The sequence below is a fragment of the Mytilus trossulus genome, chromosome 11 (genome assembly GCF_036588685.1).
Source record: "Mytilus trossulus isolate FHL-02 chromosome 11, PNRI_Mtr1.1.1.hap1, whole genome shotgun sequence".
Lineage (NCBI taxonomy): Eukaryota > Metazoa > Mollusca > Bivalvia > Mytilida > Mytilidae > Mytilus > Mytilus trossulus.
The window spans coordinates 57019447-57035381 of record NC_086383.1 but is presented as its reverse complement, the minus strand read 5'-3'; the positions used below and the strand labels follow the sequence as shown (position 1 = coordinate 57035381).

Sequence of the window (15935 nt, the reverse complement as noted above, 5' to 3'; positions counted from 1 at the left end):
GACTCATCAGTGACGCTCAAGTCAAAATATTTATAAAACCAAACAAGTACAAAGTTGAAGAGCATTGAGGATTCAAAATTCTAAAAAGTTGTGACAAATACAGCTAAGGTAATCTCTGCCTGGGATTAGAAAACCCTTAGTTTGTCGAAAAAATTCAAAGTTTTGTAAACAGGAAATTTATAAAAATGACCACATTATTGATATTCATGTCAACACCGAAGTGTTGACTACTGGGCTTGTGATACCCTCGGGGCCGAAACGTCCACCAGCAGTGGCATCGACCCAGTGGTGTTAATAGTTATCAAAGGTACCAGGATTATAATTTAGTACGACAGACGCGCGTTTCGTCTACATAAGACTCATCAGTGACGCCCAACTCAAAATATCTATTAAACTAGAAGAAGTACAAAGTTGAAATACACGATGAAAAAGTAAGCATAAACACAAATATTATAAAAAATAGAAGCTAATAAAATAACATGAATAGTTTGTTGCAAAAATGGAAAGAAAAATTAACACTAGTTACTTTAGTAATAATAAATTAATAAGCTTTAAGCTAATATCTAGTTGCACTCAAAATTAATTGCATCACAAATCCCTTGATATATTTGTATGTTTTTATATATGTCTGAAAGTAATGAGTATCTGTCTTTTTCTCCTAAAATGATCATTCGACGTCATTAATAACCAGAGGCACTAAGGTTCAAGTTTTTACTTTTATTACAACAGAATCAGTTCTTTAAATCAGTCAATTTAAAAACCCACGCATCAGTACTTGGTATCTTTGAGAATGATATGACTGGTAGTGTTATATTTATCCCGGAGGATTGCACTACTGAGTAACTAAAATAACCTGAATATCCTAGCATCGTTATAGAAGTGCTGGTACTGGCCACAGGTGCATTCAAATACAAATAGTTTTTATCAGGCCAGTCAAGTAAAATGGCATACACGTTGGTTCCACTCGTCGTTTTTTGCATTGTATACCATGCATTCGTGGCGTTATCTTGTTGTGTTGTCCATGGCTTTGACTTATATATTGCTTCCTCGTTTATTTTCATCCATTTTCCAAATTGTAGAAGTCTTTCTTCATAGATTGGTTGGATTGTTCCATAGCTAGTTGGTCCAACGTTCATAAGCATATTCCCACCACAGCTTATAGTTTGTGCAAATGTAGCAATCAGTTCTCTTGATGTATAAAAGTCTTCAATATTTGCCTCTCTTCGGAATCCCCAGTGATTTTTGTCTATCGTCATTGGGTTTTCAAATTTTCTTTTCTGGAGAGTTTTAGGATTATACCTATCGCTGCATGTAAGATATCCCCCATGGTGGCACATATCGCCACGCCCCCATCTATCATTGGTGACAACAGTATCCTTGACAGGGCTGTCATTGTAGAGCCAAGCGATGAATTCCTTTGACGTCCAGTAACTATCCGATGCTTCCCAGTCGCCATCTGACCAAATTACTTCTGGTTTATATCGATTCACAAGTTCATATAGTTCTGGCATTGTTTTCATTTTTACAAAATCTTGAGTTGTAAAATTATTTTCTTTGTCCTTCAGATATAACGGATTGAACCATTCATACAGGGAATGGTATAGACCAAATCGAAGATCTGTTGTCTCCCGAACTGCAGTAGCTAGTTCACCGACGAGATCTCTATGTGGTCCAGTGTCGTAAGAATTCCAGTTCCATGAATAATTTGAGGGCCAATTTGTGAAGCCCTCGTGATGTTTCGAAACTAGAACAACATATTTAGCCCCTGAAGCCTGTAATATAGCAGCCCATCGTTTTGGATCATAGAACTCTGTTTTGAAATCTGCTGCAAAGTCAGCATACGTGTAACCAGGTCGATAGTTACGTTTCATAAAATTGTTAATGTCTTTATTTCCATTTTTCCAATTATTCCAGAACCAAACTGCACTATAACTAGGAACAGAAAACACTCCCCAGTGCATAAAAATACCTAGCTTAGCTTCATCAAACCATGACGGAAGTGGTCTGCTTTCGAGAGATTCCCATGTTGGTTCGTACCGTTGTGCAGCAGACAAAAATACACAACATAAACATAAACATAAACTGTAGATATCCATATTTGATTTCCTTGACTTGTGTCGGTATATGTTCATCCACCTGTTAAATAATCAATGCTAAATTTATAATGTACGATAAGCAAACAGTGTTAAAAATAGGTATATTTTACAACAAGAAAGTTGATTATTGCAACAGTAGTTTGTAAGCATGCACACATTATATTAGTACAGTGCATCTTTTTATCACAGTTTGATGCTATCAAATAAGCACGATTGGGTATTGTAAGAACTAGCCGTATTTAAATTCCTTAATTTGTTTTGGTATCCGATTAATGACCTGTTTAGTCATTGCTAAATTTAGAATATATACGATAAGCGACTAGTGTCTAAGATTTTACTATTTAATGTAAATTTTGACAGCTGCCTAGATTTCTTTTTATAACCCTCAACTAACCGTATTAAAATATACAACCAAATAATTATCTTTGTTGTTATTATGATAATGTTATTATCATTTAACATAATGAAATATCCTATTGGACAGGTGTGACAATACGAAATAATATTTTCTGAAGAAAAAAAACATTTTTAATCATACGTCTAGCTGTTTGGTATATTATATTCTAACCACACCTCTTGAAGTGTTTGTCCTAAACTGCCCAATACTTGATCCTAATGCAGCAATTGCATCACCTAATTGTTCAAATTTCACTGGTTCTAAGGTCCCATGAACAAATGCTTTGTTTAATGAGACAGACTTTGGCAAAATTAAATAGATTTGAATGTTTTGCATCTTTTTTGTTTTCGTTTTGATTTCCTCCTTGAACTAGCTGTCTACATCTACCGGTAGTGGTTTGATATTACCAAAAGAAAATGTGAAATTATTAATAATGAATGCCGTTTTTTAAAGTGTTTTAATATGATTGTTTCACACCATAATAATGCATTTAATTTACTAAAAAAAGCACTTAATTCTTAATTGATCCAGAGGTGTTGCTATCAATTTGTTTGAAAAAATAATATAAGGAACACATGTAGCAAATCAATGTTTTACTATGTATTTTTCAATACTTCACTTGCTTGCAGTTAGACCAGTCTGGTCAATGCCGACATGTCTTAAATACCCACCAACTTATACTCATAAAAGCTGATGTTTAATCAAGTTAATGTATTCAAACTTAATATAATTCTGATAGAAGTGAACGATTTTATGAATTCAAAATTTAACATACTTGAATTGTTTAGTAACAAATGAGTAGATGAACAAGAACGTAAAACCTATATCGTAAGCAAAGTTCTGTACATTGATTCAGAAAGTTTTGCGTACATTTATTATTGTGATTAACTGCGGACACACATGTTTATTTAGTTTAATTAGAAGTTTGTTTTATTTAACTTAAAGATCGCAAAAACTTATAGATAACTCGATGCCTGTTGACGTGTTTCACTCGGTTTTAGTTGGAACCCGGATTTGTTTCTCTTAATCAATTCATTTCTTTTGGACAGCGGTATAGTACTGTTGCCTTTTTCAATTGTCACTCAGATAAAACCAAAACATGTGTATACCTAATAAAGGCAACAGTAGTATCAAAAACCAAAACAACAGAATCACTATACTGCATTTTGAGACAAACATTGCAGGTTGAACCTGGTTTTATGACTAGCCAACCATCCCGCTTATATTACAATGTTAAAGAATATAACTTAAATAGCAACTCTGCGTGACAGGAATACAGTGCAAAAACAAAACACGCAAGAACTGTCTACACACCAAATGCATAAATAATTTCTAATAAACTATTTCTATTAATATCTCAAGAGAAATACAAGCTTTAGGCCAAATGCAATTGGATTTCCATTATAATTTGATATTGTTCTATGTTGGTTTTTGTTTTATCTTTGTTTGTTGTTTTGTTTTAGTTTATTTATGCATTTATGTTCTTCATAGTTACGTGTACTAATGAAATCCAAAAGGAAGAATTCCATGTGAGCTGTAATGAATACTGTGAGTAAGAAGTGCTTGTTTTTGCTGTTGCCAAAATTCCTAATTTCTATGTTTTTAGTCTATCTAGATTTGTCTACTACTTTATTAGCAATTAAGATCTTTCTATATTGATATTTGGATATATTATAATTTGGAACTGTATATAATCGAGAAATAAGTTAACTAATAAGTACCAAACAAATATTTAGATTCTACTAATGGTTAACGAGGCCGGGATAAGGTACCGATATTTTTTGTATCGAATTAACATATGTCAAATAGTTAGCAAAGGTACCAGGATTATAATTTAATACGCTAGGCGTGCGTATCGTCTTCATAAGACTCGTCAGTGCTGCTCATATCAAAATGGTTATAAAGCCAAACAAATACAAAGTTCAAGAGCTTTGAAGACCCAAAATTCCCAAAAAGTTGTGCCAAATACGACAAAGGTAATCTATTCCTGGGATAAGAAAAACCCTAGTTTTTCGAAAAATTCAAAGTTTTAACAGTTTTTCATGACTACTTATAAAGTATAATACAATTTAAAAAATAATAGTAAAACCAAGACAAAACAGATATAAGATAAAGTTTAATGATGACCGATTTTCTTTTTCTTTTTTTTAATTTTTTTTTTTATCTTAAAAGCCAATTTGGTGATTGTAAGGAAAGAATCGTCTACAAAATCTTTTAAGGCAATATGAGCACAAATGAATAAAGCACTGAATAAGCCACATGTGGAGCAGGATCTGCTTACCTTTCCGGAGCACTTGAGATCACCCCTAGTTTTTGGTGGGGTTTGTGTTGTTTATTCTTTGGTTTTCTATGTTGTGTCATATGTACTTTTGTTCGTCTTTTTCATTTTTGGCCATGGCGTTGTCAGTTTGTTTTAGATTTATGAGTTTGACTGTCAATTTGGTATCTTTCGTCCCTCTTTAATAAAAATCCACTTTAAAATCTTATAAAAGCATTTTTTGTCATCTATTCTCCGGCCAGAGTATTTTTAAAAACATCTGGAAATGGATAATAACCTTGTTATGAAGAGTCATTTGTGTAAACTTATACATTCATGTGTGTTTGACTCCACTGCGATGTTTATAGTATAAATCAAACACACATATGTATATATTTTAATTTCAAATTTTATTAATTGACATTAATCAAGTGAAATTGAGAATGGAAATGGGTAATATGTCAAAAAAACAACAGCCCAAAACAAAAGCAGAAAATAACTGAAGGCCATCAATGGGTCTTCAACATAGCAAGAAAAAACCACACCCGGAAGCGGGATACAGCTGGCCTCTAAACAAAATGCGTACGAATTGAATAAAACAGACGTCACACCAAACTGCAAAACATATTAATGAACTGAAATTACAAAATCTCAATCCTGGTATCTTTGAAGAGTTTTTATGCTAAAATAACTAAAAAATGGTTGAGTTATAAAAGAGAAAAGAAATGAGAATCAAAACTCACAATTAAATTATAAACCAATTCAATCCTGTTACAAACAAAATACCGAACTCCGAGGAAAATTCAAAACGGAAAGTCCCATCAAAAGTCAAAATGAAAAGCTCAAATACATCAATGAATGCATAACTGACATTATTATAATAACTACTGACTTGGTACAGATCTTTTCTTATGTACAAAATGATGGATTAAACCTGGTTTTATTGCTATCTTAACCTCTCATTGGTATAAAAGTCCTTCATTTGTTCACATCTAAATTCAAACAACAAATAATGTAATGTATTCTATCTATCAATAAAAATATTAAACTTAAATGTCGCACTTTCTGCTTGAGCAAACAATGAACAAAAATCGAAGGTTGTTTACAATATAGTTAAACGTACTAACGACAAGACAGTTAAACAGTTTTATTGACAATTATTCTAAAAGTATTACATCTTGTTATGTCTTCGACTATTATGACATTACTACTCTTACCTTGTATAAATAGAATGACTAAAAAAATATGAAAGATGTCAGACATTGTTTACACTAAAGAATCTACCAAAACATTGTCATTTCAGTTACCCTCAAATGGCTCTTTAGTGTCATTGAAATAGGCACCTGATTACATTATTACAATGGAGTCAATTAGTTCTTTAAATCAGTCAATTTAAAAACCCACGCATCAGTACTTGGTATCTTTGAGAATGATATGACTGGTAATGTTATATTAATCCCGGAGGGTTGCACTACTGAGTAACTAAAATATCCTGAATATCCTAGCATCGTTATCGAAGTGCTGCTACTGGCCACAGGCGCTTTCAAATACAAATAGTTTTTATCAGGCCAATCTAGTAAAATGGCATAAACGTTGGTTCCGCTCGTCGATTTCTTCATTGTATACCATGCATTCGTGGCGTTGTCTTTTTGTGTTGTCCATGGCCTTGAACTATATATTGCTTCCTCGTTTATTTTCATCCATTTTCCAAATTGAAGAAGTCTTTCTTCATAGATTGGTTGGAATGTTCCATAGCTAGTTGGTCCGACGTTCATAAGCATATTACCTCCGCAGCTTACAGTTTGTGCAAATGTAGAAATCAGTTCTCGGGACGTATAAAAGTCTTCTATGTTTGCTTCTCTTCGGAATCCCCAGTGGTTTTTGTCTATCGTCATTGGGTTTTCAAATTTTCTGTTCTGCAGAGCTTTTGGATTATACCTATCATTGCACGTAAGATATCCCCCATGGCGGCAAATATCGCCACGACCCCATCTATCATTGACGACAACAGTATCCTTGACAGGACTGTCATTGTAGAGCCAAGCTATAAATTCCTTAGACATCCAGTAACTATCTGGCGCATTGCCGGAGCCATCTGACCAAATTACTTCCGGTTTATATCGATTCACAAGTTCATATAGTTCTGGCATTGATTTCATTTTCACAAAATCTTGTGTTGTAAAATTATTTTCTTTGTCCTTCAGAAACAGCGGATTAAACCATTCAAACAGAGAATGATAGAGACCAAATCGAAGATCTGTTGTCTCCCGAACCGCAGTAGCTAGTTCACCGACGAGATCTCTATGCGGTCCAGTGTCGTAAGAATTCCAGTTCCATGAATAATTTGACGGCCAATTTGTAAAGCCCTCGTGATGTTTCGAAACTAGAACAACATATTTAGCCCCGGAGGCCTGTAATATAGCAGCCCACCGTTTTGGATCATAGAACTCTGTTTTGAAATCTGCTGCAAAGTCAGCATATGTAAAACCAGGTCGATAGTTACGTTTCATAAAACTGTTAATATCTTTATGTCCATTTTTCCAATAATTCCAGAACCAAACTGCACTATAACTAGGGACGGAAAACACTCCCCAGTGAATAAAAATACCGAGCTTAGCTTCATCAAACCATGACGGAAGTGGTCTGCTTTCGAGAGATTCCCATGTTGGTTCGTATCGTTGTGCGACTGATAAACTTGCACAAAACAAAAGTAAGAATAAACTGTTAATAGCCATGTTTGATTTCCTCCACTGTGTTGGTATATGTGTTCATCCACCTGTAACATGTGTAATATGGTATTCAATTGCTAAATAATAACGTATTGTAAGCGAATAGTGTTTAAAAAATGACATATTTTGTTCATCCACCTGTTGAAAAATCAATTGGTAACTATAAAATGTACGATAAGCAAACAGTGATAAAATTATTAGATCCTATATATTTAACATTAGAAAAGTCAGTAAATTATTTCAAAAGGGTCATTTAAGCATGCGATGATGGGACTATACATCTTTTTATCTGAAAGTGATGATATGAATTAGGTATTGTAAGTACTAATTACTGCTTTTTAGTACGTTTATTATTGCGATGGACAAGAATGAGAGATAAATGTTATTGATTTAAGGACTTCGAGGGAAACACATCAACTATAAGAGAACATCGACTATAAGAGGAAAAAAGAAACAACAAAAACAAATTCCAACATACATAGAAACGGACTATTTGTTAACAACTGCTATACATATTCCTGACATGATATATACAGGTTAAAAAATAGTATTTTGGCTAGCAAACCCTCCTGCTTCTGCATTTGTTGTAGTAAAATTTGTCTTTGACAATGGTAATTCTATTTCTATAACAAATTTAAAAAAATGTTGTTAACATTTTAAATTGTTATTTTTGCGATACCAATCTCGTCACAATGTTTACAATTAGCCGATTAAAGCATTGCAAAAAAATTACAAACAACGCGATGTTATATGAATACGGTAGTTTATTCTATCTTTAAAGTTATGAATTGAATGCTTCATTTGTTTTTTTATTTTACTTGAGAGTAAAAGCTGCAGTTGATCAAAGCACATTTTGTTTTAAACATGCGCGCACGTTCTATACTCTAACAAGCCTTCAATCTTTCAATTCTGATAAGTACAATGTCATGCTACAACCATGAACAATTGAAAGTTATCTCATGCTTTCCGTGTGTTTGTAATGCTCTTTTTACACTTTGTGACGGAAAGCATGACTGTGCATTCATTGCTGCTTTATCTATACGGAATTAATAATGATATTTAAACACTTCGCTTTGATTTTTTCTTATATAAAGGCAACATTTTGCAGATGTGGTATCAATATATATATTTACACATCATATCGTACTGCACTTGTTACCGGAATTTTGGACACAAAAATCAGACACTTTTGTGTACATCTGAGAAATAGGCTATATATGCGCTCAATTTTAAAATTATTCATACTTTTTTGTAATAAAAAGTAACCAAACATTTTCATCATATCAATGCAGGATCACAATGTTTTATGGGGAAACTGTTTCTTTACTTCTTTACCTTTATAGTCATTATAAGAAAGTATTATGTACTGAAAATAATCTTTTGAAAATTATAAATAACTGTTTTGTCACGATTACTTTCGTGGCATAAAAGTTTCAGCACTATGAATTGTGTTGTTCGTCTATTAGACTCATACGACACTGTCCCCGTTAAACATGAACATCTCAAGTCAGGAATATAATCGTGATTTTCTTAGGATATATTAAGTAAGTGTTTGTTTATTGTCGAACTTAATTTTTTTTCCTTCAAAATTATGGCCATGTATGTTCTTTGAATGTAACATAATATGATTTATATTATATGCACCATGCTTATCATTTAACATGTCAAATGCAAATTAAAAGAGTATCATTATAAGAAAATAATTCGTACTGAAAAAAATCATGCAAGTGGGAAACTTTTCAAATATCATAATTAACTGTTTTGTCACGGTACCTTTTGAGACATGACATATTTTATTTACAAATCTGAGGGAATTAATAGATAAATTTCATTGACATTACCACTTTCGAGGTTTTCTCTTAGTAAATTGGAATCTACAGATTATATATGTTAAAAAGAATGAATGTTTAAGGATGTTTGCTCCTCTACTTTTTGAATTTTTGCCAGATTTTCGGAATCCTCTGGTTTTATCCATGTATTTACATTAAAAAAAAAATGCCCACTAACCCCTACTTTTCTTTTCATATTTTTATTACATATTATTTAAAAAGCCATATTTCAAAATCTTATGAAATCCTTGTTATTTTTTCATAGTTTTTTAAACAAAAAAGGTGCCAATGTTAAGTGAAAGAAAAATCTAGAGAGAATTATTTCCCGCCAAATTTTCAACAGCTTTTATGTCGAAAACAAGCACACGGACCCTCCATTTTTTTCTGCTTTTTTAGTTTCTTTATTTATATACTTTCAATTAATAACAGTCTTTTAAAAAGCTTGTTATTTTTAAACAGAGTAGCAAACATCCTTAAAAACAATAGGATAGATTACCAAAAATCGATAGTATTGACACAATATCAGAATATAAAAAAAAGTAAAAACACAAAAATACTGAACTCCGAGGAAAATTTAAAAAGGAAAGTCTAAAATCAAAAGGCAAAATCAAAAGTCCAAACACATCAAACGAATGGATAACAACTGTCATATTCCTGACTTAGTACAGGTGATATTTAGTAAACTATATAGAATTGGGGAAAATAACCAATATGATAAAGCTTCTTCTTGATAATTTGAGGGCGCTTGTCATATATTTTCATAACTTGGCAAATATTTTTTATTAAGAAATTTTGAAAATAAATAGAAAGGCTTATATTTACAATCAAATTCACACCTGTCATGTCTTGGAAAGCCATTTTGAACTGCATGAATTTACAAATATTTGATTGATAAAAGCTGATCGACAAAAGTATTATCTATCATAAAAATAATTTTGAATAAAATTTTATCCAAATTTTTTACAATTTTCAATTTCTGATGTACAATTTCTTTTTGAAATCCATTTAAATTGGAATAACAGTACTCAAGTTTTGGATTGACGGTCGATATGTGCCGGACAACCTTGTTTCTTGTTTCATAATTTGTTTTATTTTCTTATTTCTTTAGATATTAATAATGAGTACGAAAGAAGAACTTTCACTTACACTTTATCATTATCTTAGTAAGATACAGTGTGCAGAGGATATTGTGAAACCGGACAAAACATATTTAAGGTTATGGATTCCGTAATGAATAATAATGATGGCTTCACCTTTATCAGCAGTGTTAGTAGAGCAGAAGGTATTGATCTCAAGGGTAGTGATTTCGATAGGATGATAGTTTTAAAAATGGTCCATGTTTATGAAAGTATTTATTATGCAACGTATGCAGCAAACGGAATCTTTATTGTATTGGAACATACAGATACACCATCTGGATTTACGAAATTGAAGTTGTATGACAATTTACCAAAATGCATTCCTGTTAAAGGTCAATGTTCTCAAACTTTAGGACAAGAAACATACATCTCAAGTAAACTTTTCAGAGAAAACTTTTTATCAGATGATATGATAATACATGAACCGTGTCAGTCTTTACCAGGGGATGTTTATGATCCTGTGGTTTGTTTCCGATGTAAACCATGGATTGCATCAGCTCAACCATGGATTAACAGATCTCAATCAACGTGGCCAGATTACGATCATGTGACCTCTATTGTGGAATATGGTGTTTTACTTGTTCATATTGGATATTAAAACTCATTAAATAAGAATTTAAAATGGCGTATATCTTTCTCTATGGCAGAAAAACAATTAATTTATTCTTTTTCACATACACAATTACTGTGCTATGCTTTGCTGAAAGTTATTTTGAAAGATATAGTGAAACCTAAGCATAACGATCTTATTTGTTCATATTTCCTTAAAACAATAATGTTTTGGTTATGTGAGGAATGGGGTCCTGATGTATGGAAACCAGAAAAAAATATCACTTGTTTCGTGAATTGTATAAGGCGACTGATATACTGTGTAGAATATAAAATGTGCAGTCACTATTTTATTCCAGAAAACAACCGAAGAGAGATTTACCGATGACCAACAAGTAATGTTAATGTCTACGCTTCGGCTGATATCTTCTACACCATGGTCTTCCATTTTTCAAACCTCAACATTCGAAAAGTATAGATTAGATGTATGTGAACTGACAGCTTCTTCACTGTCCTGCCTCATTTATCCTACATCATTAATAAATAAAATAACTGATAATATTTTGAAAAACGTTATTCGAGCTATAAAATGCTTCCAAAGTTGTCCAGACCTGCAAGTATGTAAATACATTGTAGCTTTATATTCTATTTGTTACATACAATCACAGAAATGTTACACCATTAGAGAACAAAACAAATCTGTGTATAAACAGTTTGGACTATATTGCGATGCGTTGTCATATTGGTTATTACTTGCGTCATTCATGTATCAACATGAACGTTTTAAAGAATGCATAGATATAGTTATCTACTGTTTATCTAAGAGTACACCAGATAAAATATTTTTACAAGCGACAAATAGCTTGGAAGAACAGACTTTATTCGAGAAAACGAAGAGAGTAGTTGGTTTATTAGTGACATGTAAACATCTTATCATCAACAATGTGTTTTTTGTCTCTCCATTTTATTTATTGCCAGCAGAACTGTCAACATTATCAAACAACACAAAAACCATCGTGATTCCGCCCGTTGTTTACTCTCATGTACTGTTATTTTTGTGTTTTCATCATCTTCGAGACGCCAAAGGGAAATCTGATGCTATTCTTGGTCTCGAGTTAAAAATAAGAAATAAACACTTCATTCAAAATTTGAGGAATTTTATAATAGGAAATACCTGCCTTGATATACTAGTAGTGAAAAACTTAGTATAATTGAAAATTGACTTCATTGATGCATAAAAGTCACAATTTGAAGATAAATTAAGGAAATATTACTTTTCAATAAGTATTGTCGTAAGAAAGGTGTTTTTATTCAGTTAATGGTCAAGTTGAAGTCATTCATTCGAATAAAACTTTTACTGAAGCTTTTATTATTTGGTTTATCATTATGACATATCTGTGAAACAGATGACTATGGTTATGTTCCATATGTCACAACCAGAATATTCTGTCTTCATTTGATATTTAACATCGATCATCGACTTTCCCTGAATTATGACAAAATTGAACGCGACTGATCACCGTTTTTTTTTAACTTGTTATCAATCTTCTGAAGGATGCCAGTATTGAAGCAGGTACAGTTCATCCTTCCGGACTACTTTGTTTACCTCCGGACTTTAATTGGGATCGTGCTGATCAATCTATAGATTTTCCTGGTGCTTTGTGATTTTCCCCCTTTTAACCGTTTCTTTACTCTTAGAGCATATCTATACTACTAAAGGGAGAGACCGATTTCTTTGAGCCGTAACTTCTTTTAAACACTTCAACATGTTCAAAGTAGGATATATTTGCGATATGAAGTATAAATCTAATGTATTGTACTTCTTACTTGATATATATAAATGTATTTCATTTGGATTTTTTATCTTTTCTTTTTCTATACACCCCTAATCCACCTCTTTTTCCATAAATGTTATTTTTATAGTTTGTCAGTGGTCAAAAAGCTATAAGATGATTTATTTATTGAAAGATTGAAATAAACTAAACAACACCAACAACAACGACTTTAACAGCACGTGTTAATACATTCCCTAAACCAATGAATTGGTTGTTATGTTGTTTTTGTTTACCAATAACAGTTATAGTGTTTTCAATTTGAGAAGCCATATCAAACGTATGTTGACCCAATTGAACCAGAATGAGGAAAGTGAAAGAGGAAAGTACACTTGAAAAAGACAATTTGAATTGATATAAAATTAGTAAGAACGAGAGCGGAAATAAACGCTGTACGAAAATAAACTTAGCAAGAGGGAAGATCGCTATATTTCGGTTAAAATGTTTTTTTTGTATATAAGAATACTTCCCTTTATCAAACAACCCCTAGAAAAAAGAAGTCAACCATAAGACCTGAAAAATCATTTCGTATGTCATAAATTTTTCAGAAATACGTTCTTCATCATGTATATATAGCGACAAAGGATGGGGGAAAAGGATAAATAGAAAATAATGATAAATTTTCATTGCAGCTTATAAACATTTCACCATGGACTGCCCTACTCGACTGAACTATTTACCGGATTTGTATTAACATGAGCAACACGACGGGTGCCACGTGTGGAGCAGGATCTGCTTACCTTTCCGGAGCAAATAAGGTCACCCCCAGTTTTTGATGGGGTTCGTGCTGCTTAGTTTTTGGTTTTCGATGTTGTGTCGTGTGTACTGTTGTTTGTCTGTTTGTCTGTTTTTTATTTGTAGCCATGGCGTTGTTAGTTTATTTTCGATTTATGAGTTTGACTGTTCCTCTTGTACCTTTCTTCCCTCTTTTTATGGCGTCTTTGTTAGATTGATTTGCGTGTTTGTTTGAATTTTTTAGTCTGTGATGTATATTAAGTTTGCTCAACCAGTTCTGTCAATATAACTGAACCATAAACTGCTGTCATACAAATGGGAAGTTTAGCTAGCTATAAAACGAAATGAAATAAATATGCCTGTAGAAAGTCAGAAACATGGCAGTTGTTTTTTACTTGTTCTGTTGATTGATGGCGATAGATTTTGTCATTTTGTATGGACTTCCCAATTTTGAATTTGCTTTGGAGATACTACTTTTTTTAACTTTTTTTTATAAAGCCTACGAATCGTGCTTGATATCGATAACACGGTGTAATACATACAAAGAATTTGTGTAAAACCTTTTTAACCGTCACTGATATCGATGACATGCCGTTGTACATATACGGGATTTGTGTAAAACCTTTGCAACCATGACTGATATCGATGACATGCCGTTGTACATATAAGGGATTTGTGTAAAACCTTTGCAACCATGACTGATATCGATGACATGCCGTTATATATATATAAGGGATTTGTGTAAAACCTTTGCAACCATGACTGATACCGATAACATGCCGTTATACATTTAAGGAATTTGTGTTAAACCAATGCAACCGTGACTGATATCGATGACATGCCGTTATACATATAAGGGATTTGTGAAAAACCTTTGCAACCGTCACTAATATCAATGAAATGTTGTCATACATACAAGGGATTTGTGCAACACCTTTGCGACCGTGACTGATATAAATATCTACAGGAAATCAATTGCTATAATAGAAGCGAGAAATACCAAAGGGATATTCAAATTCATTAGTCGAAAACAGACTGACAATTTCATGACAAAGAACAATAAACGACCAAAAGACAAAGAACAATAAACGACCAAAAGACAAAGAACAATAAACGACCAAAAGACAAAGAACAATAAACGACCAAAAGACAAACAACAGTACACAGCACAAAACATAGAACATTTAATACTGAGCAACACGAATTCCACCAGGTGCTCTGGATGGCTGTGTATACAAAACATAGAACATTTAATACTGAGCAACACGAATTCCACCAGGTGCTCTGGATGGCTGTGTATACAAAACATAGAACATTTAATACTGAGCAACACGAATTCCACCAGGTGCTCTGGATGGCTGTGTAAACAAAACATAGAACATTTAATACTGAGCAACACGAATTCCACCAGGTGCTCTGGATGGCTGTGTATACAAAACATAGAACATTTAATACTGAGCAACACGAATTCCACCAGGTGCTCTGGATGGCTGTGTATACAAAACATAGAACATTTAATACTGAGCAACACGAATTCCACCAGGTGCTCTGGATGGCTGTGTATACAAAACATTGAACATTTAATACTGAGCAACACGAATTCCACCAGGTGCTCTGGATGGCTGTGTATACAAAACATAGAACATTTAATACTGAGCAACACGAATTCCACCAGGTGCTCTGGATGGCTGTGTATACAAAACATAGAACCTTTAATACTGAGCAACACGAATTCCACCAGGTGCTCTGGATGGCTGTGTATACAAAACATAGAACATTTAATACTGAGCAATACGAATTCCACCAGGTGCTCTGGATTGCTGTGTATACAAAACATTGAACATTTAATACTGAGCAACACGAATTCCACCAGGTGCTCTGGATGGCTGTGTATACAAAACATAGAACATTTAATACTGAGCAACACGAATTCCACCAGGTGCTCTGGATGGCTGTGTATACAAAACATAGAACATTTAATACTGAGCAACACGAATTCCACCAGGTGCTCTGGATGGCTGCGTATACAAAACATAGAACATTTAATACTGAGCAACACGAATTCCACCAGGTGCTCTGGATGGCTGTGTATACAAAACATAGAACATTTAATACTGAGCAACACGAATTCCACCAGGTGCTCTGGACGGCTGTGTATACAAAACATTCCACCAGGTGCTCTGGATGGCTGTGTATACAAAACATAGAACATTTAATACTGAGGAACACGAATTCCACCAGGTGCTCTGGATGGCTGTGTATACAAAACATAGAACATTTAATACTGAGCAACACGAATTCCACCAGGTGCTCTGGATGGCTGTGTATACAAAAGATAGAACATTTAATACTGAGCAACACGAATTCCACCA

General features: G+C 33.2%; 2 protein-coding genes across 2 annotated transcripts; both read right to left on the bottom strand.

The window, feature by feature from the left end:
• Window positions 1–373: 373 nt before the first annotated feature.
• On the bottom strand, window positions 374–2172 carry LOC134691337 (alpha-L-fucosidase-like). Its single transcript, XM_063551801.1, has one exon. It carries the CDS (start codon window positions 2130–2132, stop codon window positions 732–734), a length of 1401 nt encoding a protein of 466 aa, XP_063407871.1. The 5' UTR covers window positions 2133–2172; the 3' UTR covers window positions 374–731.
• Window positions 2173–5883: 3711 nt separating this feature from the next.
• On the bottom strand, window positions 5884–7572 carry LOC134691336 (alpha-L-fucosidase-like). The gene has a single exon (XM_063551800.1). It carries the CDS (start codon window positions 7483–7485, stop codon window positions 6121–6123), a length of 1365 nt encoding a protein of 454 aa, XP_063407870.1. The 5' UTR covers window positions 7486–7572; the 3' UTR covers window positions 5884–6120.
• Window positions 7573–15935: the final 8363 nt, after the last annotated feature.